This window comes from Sturnira hondurensis, unplaced genomic scaffold (genome assembly GCF_014824575.4).
Source record: "Sturnira hondurensis isolate 20B ecotype Veracruz unplaced genomic scaffold, ASM1482457v3 Scaffold0004474, whole genome shotgun sequence".
NCBI lineage: Eukaryota > Metazoa > Chordata > Mammalia > Chiroptera > Phyllostomidae > Sturnira > Sturnira hondurensis.
The window spans coordinates 13,632,211-13,644,748 of NW_028077105.1; the positions used below are offsets into that span (position 1 = coordinate 13,632,211).

Consider the following 12,538-nt stretch of genomic DNA (forward strand, 5'->3'; position numbering starts at 1 on the left):
ACTTTAAAAATCAGCCATTTATTGTTTAGAAGTGATACAGAGTTTGTTACAGTTATTCATAGCTTAAAAGCTGACTATAGTGCTCAGGAAGGCATGAATATTTGCTCTTTGTTACAAAGGTAATAAATATGTCCAAAATTGCGGCAAATTTGTGATCATGGTTCTTGAATGATAAATTTGTGGAATGGAAGTGTAGACAAAGGTGTGAGTTGCAGCTGCTGGTAAAATATTCCCTGGCTCCTATATAAAAATGCATCTACAAGGTCCAAAGCTGAGTTTGGTGAGACCAGTTAGAAGGCTATGTAAGTTATTCAGGGGATGTGCTATAACCATATGGAGCCCAGATGGTCCTATCCTAGAACTTGTTGCATGTATTTTGAAAATCATTTGATATTATTATTACCATAATTTATTATGCTAGTTTGTTGCTATTACTATGACAGTTGAATAACTTGAATGTTAACTTTTCATTTTCTTACATTTTGCATGTCTATTTAATATTAACATTTATGCAAACTAAGTTCATAGAATTTCATTCTTGAATTCTGTGGATCTTGAATTCACATATATTCAATTTAGTCTTATGAGAGTTTGGGTCCCACCTCAGCCCCCCTCCCTTACTGTTAGAGTACCATGTCCAGGAAGCATAGTAGTACACTTAGAAAATCTCCTAATTCAGGAGTGAGATAAGCAAAGGATGGGTAAATATTAATTATAGCTCACAAAGACTAACCCTGGAATTGAGCAGAAAGAATTAACGTTTGGCAAAGATCACTATTTCCAAATATTCTCAGCTCTATTCAAAATATGCTACCCTATATGACTTCATTTGTAATTCTACTTTTGATGAAAGAGAGAGATCTCCTAAGTTTTTTAATTCAAATATTTTTCAGAAGACTAGCAGGTATACCAATTATACTTTTTTATTCCATTGGTCATGTACTAGACTTAGTTTGTATTCATCAATGAGAATTCTAACTAGACCTGGAAAGACAGTGTATTCAGTTCAGGAAAATAAAAATACCAATGCAGTACTTTCTGGAATAGATCTGGTCTAGGTTAATTTTTCAACAAGAAACAAATATCCAGTACTAAATTGTTTCTGAACCAGCAAGAAGAGAACTGGAAGGAGTCAAGAGGTAAAAAGGAAATTTGTAATATGCAAAGGCAAATGTCCCCAAGGAACGAGTCGAGAAAGAAAGAAAAATCCTCTTGTTATTCCCCGCTTTATCATATTCTACCTATTTTTTCCTAATCACCTAACCACAAGATGGCTAGTACTTTCACATCTGTCCTACAAGATGCCCTGAGAATGAATCTGACCTTGTTTTTAACGTGTTTCTATGGCACTCTGCTTTCCGTGTTCCAAGTTACATGCAAATGACTTTTGTGGCATGCATCCCATATAAATGAAAATAGCCTGAATGTATATTAATAAGAAAAACTTGCAACATAAATAATCCATGGATTGCCAGTTAATTTGGATTTCTCTCTTTAGAAAAAGTTGAACATCAAGAAAAAGAATCTCCACCTATAAAAGCAGGTTTTTTGCTTTTTTTGTTTACATTGTCTTAATTCACTACTCTTATTAAATTTGAAAATGAAAGAAAAACATAAAAGTGCTTTTCAATTGTTTTTATTTTCTGGGAGTGTTTAGTCTCGCAGTTTTGTGGTAAAATCTAGTTTATGTGGCATGGGGCAATGATATTGTTGACAATTAAACATTTTGTTAAATATTACAATCAATATGTAGGAATTCCCAAACATACAAATTTTTCCTATTATACCAATTCCCACTCCCAAAATATCTAATAATATTGAGTAGATAATCATTGTTAATTCTTAATGTATCTGTCTAGCAGTATGTATAAGTACATAAACACATACATACATGCAAATAATATATATCTCCAAATTTTTTTACATAAATGATGGCATAGTATAAATAGCACTTTCCCTGGATTTTTCTATTTAAGAATGTATTTTGAAGGTTTTCCTTAATGATATACAAAAATAAATATATCTCTTTTTACAGTTTTGTAAGTTTAACTTTAGGTAAAATTCTTAAAGTAAACATTTGCAATAAAATGTAATTTTATAGATATTTTTTATTGTTCTCTTAAAAAGTTATATCAATTTTTACTTCCTACAATTAAGGAAATTATTAGTTGTCATAATATTGGATGATTCTAATTCTTCACAATCATAGACAAATCTTGGCTATTTTATTGAACAATTAAATCTTGTGGTATAAAAATGAATAATTAATGCTTTTAGTTAATACCTTCAGAAGGCAAGTTATAGTGGAGAGAGATAATGTATTTCGATGGTATAGCTTTGTGTTTTTACCTACCATTCATTTATTCCTCCTAACATTTTATAAAGTAAATGTCTTCATTCAAAAATTAGATTAGAAGAGTTTAAGTAGTTAATATTAATTTATATTAATATGTATTCTGTAAAGATAGGGACAAAACATACATTTTGTACTACTCAGAAACAGTAAGGAGTTCAAATTATCATGCGCATTCATGTTGCATGAAACCAAAGATGAGGCTTTACGAGAATAAGGAGCCCATGAAGAATCTATCTTTTGAAAGTTTACAACTCCTTTGAAAAATTCATGAAACTATGACTTATAAATTATTCAAAATACATGCATTGCTTAGTGTTCATTTGAATTAAGTTTGGCTTTTGCCTACTTAAACTGGAACAAGCAGAAATAGGAAATAAAAGTGACTGACATTTTACCTATAGATAGAAAATTATTGCTAATTTTTTTTCATTCCTTTTTTAGAGAAATCAAAACCAACTCTAAGTAAGTGTACTATTTTAGAATTTTAATAACTTGTTCTTAAATTATTTAATAACTTGTCTTTATTTTAAATATGTAATTTATATTGTATGTGCATTTAAAAGGTACAGTATGTTTATTAATGCAATAACCATCATGCCATTAACTATGCAAATAACTCTGATTGAGGAAGAATAGTGTGTGCATTATGTTTATTAATTCTTAAGCATGTCTTTATTAAGTGCCTATGAGATATGTTATACCATATCAAATATATGAGAAATGCCTAAAATGATTTTTTGTTTTCAGACCTGTGAACTTAATACATTCAACATAATAACTAATACCTGCAGAAAAAAATAAAAACAGTTACATCTCTCTTTTGTATACTTCAGGTTGTTTTTTAGGATGTATTGAGTAAGCACAGTATGACATTCCCTTTAATAGTCACTACTGGGTTAAGAAAAACACAGAACACATAATGTCTTCAATTATTTCATTTTAACACATTAGCTTTTTATTTTCTCATTTTCGTCAAAAGTGAAATGGAAGTTGTTTTAATATTTCAGAATTATGGCTTTATTTTGATGGTTCAAACAGTAAAATAAAACAACTTATGAAATTTTTAAATTTTATGAATGCTATTCAATTTTACAAAAATAAAATGTTTATTTAATACCGTGAAATTATGACCCACATTGTACCCTGGAGTAAAATTATGTACATTTCAATCAAGAGTGTATCTAGAATTTGTATCTGAAGTTTGTAAATAGCAAGGACTAACCTGGTTCCTTGAGGGTTATGACATATTCTCATAAATGCAGCTACAGTTTTCTTCAGAATAGATCTCTACACAATGTAAGACATTAAATGTTCCCTTTAGGTTGGAGAAAATCTCTAATCTACAAACTTTGCGTTACTGTTACTAACATGAAAAGTGTAATGCAAATTAAGGCTTGAAAGTCAAAACTAGAATGCTAATGTAAAATATAATTATTTACAAATACAGTTTTATTTGTGAAATGTTATTCATTTCCTGTCTTAATTATTATAAAATATTTAATCAATTTTTTTGAATTTTGAAAATAGCTTCCAAAAAAGATATATAGGATTGAAATTAAATGTATCAGGTCCTCTTTTCAGCTGATTTATGAGGAAAGATATATTATCAAAAACCTGACATGTTATTTTTTAAATATTAGTAGTCTGTAAATTTACTGAAGGAACAAAAGACTGATGCCACATTGTTCTTGGCCAAGGACAAATAGCATTTACACCTTACCTCATTATTCCAACTGAAGTCACCACGAGCTGAGTTTTTTTCTGTGATGTTTTTCAACCTCATTCCACAATCCCACCCTTGCACTTAGTAAGTCATATATATATAGTTGCTTTATAAATACATTCAATGAATGCATGCATTCGTGGATACATGAAGGTCAAGTTTAATCTTTGTTTATATAAAAGTTTATATAATGGAGATTTATAACGTCTAATTATTTATAACTAAGAAAGCCAACCAAAGGACTTAGAATTCATTAATTCTGACATATGTGAATAGACTGTTTAACAGTGTTTATAAAATTGCTCTATTTTCAAAATAGATTTCCAGGTACAGTTTTCAGAAATAGTAGTTATCAGTATGTTCTTCTTCCCATTTTGAGTATAGGTCTCCATTGTCATTACTATTAGAATTCAATCAGAAATATGTGTAGTTGATGCTCAATTATCTGCTACTTAAATTTAAAATATTCTGTTTTTCTTCCTTTTTCCCTATTGTTTATTTTTCCTTTCTAAAGCAGAAACAACAGAAGTCAGAGAATCAGGTAAATAGTTTATTTTCCAAAGAAGATAACACAAGTCTGTGAAAATAGTATGTAAATTTGAGCTTCTGTCTGTCTAACTGTGTGGTGTTTGAGAAAATTCCTTAATTGCTCAGATTCCCAGTGGCCTCATCTATAGAAGAGACAAAGCGACTTCCCCAAAGACTCGTTTTAAGTATTAAATGAAATAACACATGTAGCTTTCCCATTACACATTTGGTTATCCCTTATTGAATATTGGTTTTTATCTCATTCCTGTCTGAGTTTGCAAGTAGTCTCATTTGTACTTCTATTGATCTCATGTGTGTGTTGGGAGGAGTGTTTTATTTTGCACCATTTCCTCTTGCTGATTACCGTAGCATGTATGCCTAAAATGGCAGGACATTTTTAGACATAAAGTTATTAATAATGTAGACATATAATGATCAGTCATGTTAAGAAGTAAAATTTAGAATTAGAGAGTAAACCAAATTTATAGAAAGATATAGGGCACAGATTACATATTAGTACTTTCTCCAAAATATTGTTTAATATCTTTTAAGATGACCAGCAAGAAAAATGAGAAGAAACCAGTTACTTAGAATACCCATGGCCATATTCCTTTCTATTATTAGTTCATTTAAGCCTTTCTATAGGACCAATTATCACATGCAGTTTAAAGATGATGTAAAAGCTGGATGAAAGGAAGTCTATCATCTCAGAGTGTTTACATAGTAAAGACCAGAATTGGCTCCAAGTCAGTACGATGCCAAAGACTTACCAGTGAAGCCTCTCCCATCATATTTTATTCTCCTATTACACTGTGAAAAATACAAGGGGAAACTTTCTATCAGTCAAGGCAGACCAAAGATAAAATGTACACCACTTTATTCCCAAAGCTATTAAAGCTACGACTAGAGGGCTTTGCAAGGAAATCAGAGCTTGCATGGATATGCCCTTTGGATCCTATTCTGAGAGTACGTCATTTTTAAGATCTTTATATCATTAATACAGAGTAACAAAGACTTGTTATATATAAAAGCACAAGTCCAACCCAGAACTATTTGAGAGTATAGGCACATTTCTATTCATTCCTTCTTTCAACAGACATGTTTCATCAAACATTTGTAAATGTTTGATTCTTTTCTAAGTTCCTGTCTTTTTAGCTAACCCTAGATTTTTAGAGTATTTTTCTGAATTATCTTATTTGTTTTGCAATTTTATATATGAGGCATGTTGCTGTAATATCACTGAAAACATAAGTATCCCAAGTAAAAATATTTTTCAAAAAAATTTCTATTGGCATTAACAATGTTTATGAATTTGTAGCTCTTAGAAACATCAGAATTATGTTTCCATTAGCAACTCTACAAGTCTCAAAGTAAATCATGTAATGCAGATTCCTTTTGAAAATATTTTTGAGCCTATGCTTTTATATTAGACTAATGTTGGTAGAATGTAGATGTAGCAATCCTCTTCTTTGTCAAGAAGTTAGGATGCCTGCTACAGTATTTGAGACAATCATCTCACTTTATATCATTGCCCTACACAATGCAGTTTAATGGAAAACCATATTACTTTGGAGAATTATAATCTCTCATTGAAACTAATAGTTATAAAAAATTAAACTGATTTTGCATGTTGCTTTTTAAGATTTGACTTTACAATACCATTGGTAATTATTCGTCTTTATTCACCTTTGAAAGGAAAGTAATTCTCAATGATATATTTTTACAAAATTTGGAAACTTTCAAGCAAATATTTAGATTAATCACATCATACAAAGTAATTATTTACAAATTAGGTATAATTATAATTGAGCCAACAGACTTAATTAAAAAAAGATCATGCTGATTTTAGTGTGTATAAAAAGCATAAATATCTTATGACACCTGCAGTGATTAATAGCCTTTATAATATAACTCATAACAGCAATTAAGATATTCAAAGACCTCTGTTATCAGGCAATAGAGAGCTGTATTTCTTCATTAACTCTTAGACAATAAGGAAAAGTCAAAAGATATTAAAAACTTTTATATACATCTTCAATGTATAATTATTTGCATTTATCATTTATCTGAGTTAAACAGAACTTGTTTTTTTTGTTTTTTTGCTTTAAACAGAAAAATCTGCAAGAATATCAGGCAAGTACTGCTTATTTTGATGATAAATTCTCTTTGGTGCATAGTATGAATTTCAAATGGAAACTCATAAAATATTTATAGTTTTAATGTATTTAGTGATTGAGTTAGTCATTTTATACTAAATTCTCTCACAAATACTTGCTAATTTTTAATCTTACTTAGGTTGAAACTTTGAAAAATGACATTATTTAAAATGACAACTTATAACAGAAATACTTTATCATGTTCTTGAGTCCGAAGAATAAAGTGACTTGCATTCAAATATACCTATCTTTTCAGAGATTGAAGTAGAATGAAAAAACACTAATGTGTTTCAGCTTTAAAACTTTAATCACTAAAAATTTGCCATACAGCATTTATGGTCAAGTAATTGTTTTATTTTCTTCATTAACTTAAATATAATTGTATATCTGAGAATAACATAGTTAGGAATGAATCTAATCTTGTATAGCATAAACAGACAAAGTGCTTAGAAAACACTCTTTAAAATATCAATATCTAGGTACAGAAAGTGGTTCTAAATATATAGGATACAACTGTAAATTTTTCAATAAGTTCATAAAATTTCAGGAAATAATATTTTTATTCCCATGGCTCCAGTTAAGAACATAAATCATTTTAAATCAGTATTGTTTAATGCAATATCATATGAGCTACACAAGTAATATAAAATTTTCTAGATGACACGTTAAAAATGTAAAAAGAAAATAAGTTTAATACTGCTGTCTAACAATACGTGGAAATGCTATGGAAATGTGTATTCAATGTAGAAACACATTGATAGTTTACATTTTTATATCAAGCCTTGGAACTTGTGTGTGTGTTTTCTGTTTACAGCACATTTCAGTTTCTACTGGTCACATTTCAGTTCCCCAAGCTACATATATCACTCAAAGTTCTTTGGTAGCGAAAAGGAAACCTCACAGGGGCTTGCTTCAGGAATTTTACAAGGATAATACAAGGATAATACAAGGTTACAGAATTGCCTCACCAAGGCAAGGGCAAAACTTAGAATTGATCCTCAAGAAAGCCCTCTGAAACACCCTTCCCCTACAGCCAAAGCAGGTCAGGGCACACTTCATGAAAGAAGGGATTCCGGAATTTGTACTTTGAAGAAGGGTTAGGATTGGATAACTGGAAAAAGATAAAAGTGGGTGTAAAGAAAACTTACTTCTGTGTGTTCTGCCGTTACCATCACACTACTACCACACCTCCACACTTTTGACGCCTGATGTGTGAATTCTTGTCCTACATCAAGTAATTCTCTCTGACACCAGCCAGTTGCCCTACAATTCAGTTAAATTCTGACATTAACTAGATGTGGTTCACATCTCATGGATTAAAGGGCTCAGTCCAATGAGGTATCCCACTCCCCACCTGAGATTTCCATTGCAGGGAGTTGGCCCCCAGATTATCCATAATTTCTTTCTGACTTGGTTACCAGTAGAAGATTCCTGCAACCTTTTGCCTGGAATTTAATTATTTGCTAGCACAGATCACAGAACTCAGAAAAGCACTTACTTATGTTACCAGTTTATTACATAATAAAGATATGGTCAAAGACATAGAAGAACAGCCATACAAAGAGATACATAGGCAAGGCCCAGAAGGGTCCCAAGGGCAGGAGCTTCTGTGTCTGCAGAGTTGGGGTGCACTACCTTCTATGTAGTTGTGTCCACCAATCCAGAAGTTCCTTGTACCCCACACTTTTGCCATTTTATGGAGGCTTCAGCACATTGGCATCATTCATCATCAACTCGATCTCTAGCCCTTCTCCCCTTCCTAAAAGATGAATGGCAGGGCTGGAAGCTCCAAGCTCCTAATCATGGCTCCACCCTTCCTATGATGACCTTTCCTCCAAGAACTCACCATTTGCCTCATTAGAACAAAAGACTTTCCTGTCATCCAGACTATTCCAAGGAATTTAAGAGGTCTGTGCCAGAAATGAGGAGCAGAGACCAGTAAGTGTGTTTCCCATTATTTCACAGTAGTTGGTTGAGAAAGCATGGTATACAGAGGCACTCAAGAACAAAGGAAAAGAGTTGGCTGGAGTTGGAGTTCAGGGCTGCTGTTAGAAAGCAGTGGGATGTGTGGAGGAGGGTGAAGGGAGAACAACCAGTACAACTGTAATAAAATAACAATAAAAATGATTTAATTTAAAACCTAAAGTAGTGGGAGGTAATGACATGGAGGGTAAAACTATGAGGTGGAGAACCTGCAGGCCAAAAGATTGAGATTTAACAGCTCCAGAAAGCTATGGTTTACTTTCTTGAGTTTGTAAAATATGAAAAAAAAATTGGGAAGCCTATGTTCTCAGGAATAGTCATAATAGAAGTAATTAAGGGTAAGTGTATTAACAGAAAAGAGAAATATATGAGGAAAACTACATATTGTTTCTTATAGATCATATGAAATAAATGTCCAGAGATATTATGAAACAATGCATTTTATAGGTAGGTTTCTGAATGTATGAAGATTATATTCTCTGTAGCATATATTTTTGACAATGCCTTTTTAAAGGTAATCATAAAAATTGCTTTAGATAGTCATCAAATAGAATATAATAAAGACTTTTATTTATTTATTTCTATTGTTGTTCAAGTACAGTTGTCTTCCTTTTACCATTTTTTTCTGAACCTCTTTCCAATATTATATACATGTATAAATTTGGGGTTGTTAGATTTCTTATTTTTGCTCACTTACTTGTCTTTTACTAAAGAAGCTTCACAAAATAGCCCCTGCTTTGAAGACATTGATTCCTTCTACTCACATTTTTAAACTATACTCTAGTGCTTGCATTTCTTGTTGTATGAGACCAGGTCCTCTGCTTCCAATAAGTCATTTTCTCTGCTTTGATACTGGATTCACAGAGACAGACTGTCCTTTATTCTCAGATTAAATTTTTTGGTCAGGAAAGGTGTGTGTTAACATGTGGAAAATAACTAGTGTAAAACAGAGGATGGTTATTTCTTTCTTAATTCTAATGGTTCACTCTAATTGAGATGCTTGAAACTATGCAGTAGACTGGATTCTCAAACATTTAGGTTTTTATTGTAAACATAAGAAAAGATGCTAATAAGAATCAGTAATGCACTAATATCTCTTTGTAAACACCAGTGAAAGTAACACTGCAAAATCAATTTTTTAAATTTATTTTTAACCTTAATTTTATTCTTTTTCCATTAGCATTTAGTCCCCTTATATCTCTCTCCTCCTAGTAATTACCACACTGTTGTCCATGTCCATGAGTCCTTTTTGAATTTTCACTGAATTTCTCCAATCCTAACCTCCCCTGCTCCAACTAGCTGTCATCCTTCTCTCCATCCATGAGTCTGTCCCCATTTTTCACTACCTTCCACATATGAGTGAAATCATATGATATTTGTCTTTCTCTTACTGGCTTATTTCACTTAGCATAATGTTCTCCAAATACATCTACACTGTTGCAAAGGGTAATTTTTAATGGCCAAGTAGTATTCCACTGTGTAAATATTCCACAGTTGTTTTCATCTACTAATGAGACTCTTAGACTGCTTCCGCATCTTGGCAATTGTAAATAATACAGCAATGAACGTAGGGGTGCTTATGTTCTTTTGAATTGGTGTTGTTGGGTTTCTTCAGATTTGTTCCCCGAAGTGGGATTGCTAGGTCAAAAGGCAGATCCTTCTTTAATTTTTTGAGGTATCTCCATACTGCTTTCCACAGTGGCTGCACCAGTCTGCATTCCCAACAACAGTGCAAAGGGGCTCACTTTTCTCCACATCCTCACCAGACTTGTTTGTTGATCTATTGTTGAAGGCCATTCTGACAGGTGTGAGCTAGTATCTCACCATGGATTTGGTTTGCATTTCTCTGATGATTAGTGATATTGAGCATCTTTTTCATATGTCTATTGGCCTTCCATATGTCCTCTTTGGAGAAGTGTCTATTCAGGTCCTTTGTCCATATTTTAATTGGGTTGCTTGTTTTTTGGGTCTTGAGTTTTGTCCGTACTTTATAATTTTTGGATATTAACCCCTTATCAGATGCATTGGCAAATATATCCTCTCATTCTGTGGGTTGGCTTTTTATTTTGTTGATGATTTTCTTTGCTGTGCAAAAAAAATTTTAGCTTGAATGTTTTCCTTCCTTCTACCTACCTTGGGCTTTATTTGTTGTTCTTTTTCAAGTTCCTTTAAATGTAAAATTAGATTGTTTATTTGAGCTTTTTCTTGTTTCTTGAGCTAGACCTGTAATGTTATGAGTTGCCCTCTTAGGATTGCTTTCACAGTGTCCCACAAATTTTGGGTTGTTGTGTCCTCATTTTCACTTGTTTCAAGGTATCTTTGATTTCTTCCTGAGCTTATTGACCCATTCATTGTTTAATAACATGTTATTGAGCTACCACGTTTTTCCTTGTTTTTCAATGTTCTTCTTGTGATTGCTTTCTAGCTTCACAACATTATGGTCAGACAAGATGCTTGACCTAATTTCAACCTTCTTAAATTCATTGAGACTTGTTTTGTATCCTATATGTGGCCTTAGATAAGATTCCATGTGTACTTGAAAAGTATGTATATTCTGCTGTTTGGGGTAAAATGCTCTGGGGATAGAAGCTAAATCTATTTGATCTAATGTGTCATTCAAGGTGACTGTCTCTTTGTTAATTTTCTGCCTGGATGATCTAGCAACTGAAGTCAATGAGGTGTTAAAATCCCCCACTATGACTGTACTTATGTCAATCTCTCCCTTTATGTCCATCAGAGCTGCTTTGTGTATTTATGTGCTCCTGTTTTTGTGCAGAAATGTTTACTGGGATTATATTTTCTTGTTAGATTGTTCCCATTATCTTTATAGAGCGTCCTTCTTTTTCTCTTATCATAGTCTTGGTTTAAAGTCTATTTTGTTGGATATAAGTACTGTTACCCCACCTTTTTTCATTTTCCACTTGCATGAAATATCTTTTTCCATCCTTTTATTTTTAGTCTGTGTGTATCTCCATGTGATATGGGTCTGTTGGAGGCATCAGGTTTAGAGTAATGATTATAAAGATACTCAACAGCATGAGAAAATATATACAAGCCATAAAAAAGGAGAAGTCATAAATAAAGAATACAATATATGAAATAATACACTGAAAGTAGTGAATAGTAGATTAGATGAAGCAGAGGACTGAATCAATATATTTGGAAGATGAGGTAGAAAAGAATCACCCAGGCAGAGCAGCAAAAAGAAAAAAGAATAATTTTTGAAAACAAGGACAGCTTAAGAAATATTTTGGATAACATGAAGTGTGACAATATCAATGTCATGGGAATATCAGAAGGAGAAGAGCATGAGCAAGAGATTGAGAACCTACTTGAAGAAATAATTACCATAAACTTCCTTAATCTGGTGAAGGAAAAAGATAAACAAGTCCAGGAACCTCAGAGAGTCCCAAACAAGTTGGACCCAAGGAGAGCTTCACCAAAACATATCATAATTAAAATGGCAAGGCTTAAAGACAAGGAGAGAATCATAAAAGCCACAAGAGAAAAACAGTTAGTTACCTACAGGGGATCACCAACTAGATGGACATCTGATTACTCAACACAAGCATTTCATGAAGGCCTGAAGGGAGTGAGGTGAAATACTCAAGGTGATGAAAAACAAGGACCTAAAACCAAGACTAGTTGACCCAGTAAGGCTATCATTTAAAATCAAAGGAGAAATGAGCTTCCCAGAGGAAACAAAAAGCTAAAGAATTTGTGAACACCAAATTAGTTCTGCAACAAATGTTAAAGGGCTTGCTTTAAGAAAAAGAAAAAGAGAAAGAAAAA

At 32.3% G+C, this 12,538-nt stretch overlaps 1 protein-coding gene across 1 annotated transcript in view; it reads left to right on the forward strand.

The window, feature by feature from the left end:
- LOC118986781 (triadin-like) overlaps positions 1-12,538 on the forward strand; it is a 49,433-nt gene that overhangs the window by 21,235 nt on the left and 15,660 nt on the right. The window contains exons 6-9 of the mRNA XM_037045878.1: positions 1,499-1,543; positions 2,798-2,818; positions 4,597-4,620; positions 6,720-6,740. Coding sequence (XP_036901773.1) covers positions 1,499-1,543; positions 2,798-2,818; positions 4,597-4,620; positions 6,720-6,740 — 111 coding nt within the window. The remainder of the gene's footprint in view (positions 1-1,498; positions 1,544-2,797; positions 2,819-4,596; positions 4,621-6,719; positions 6,741-12,538) is intronic.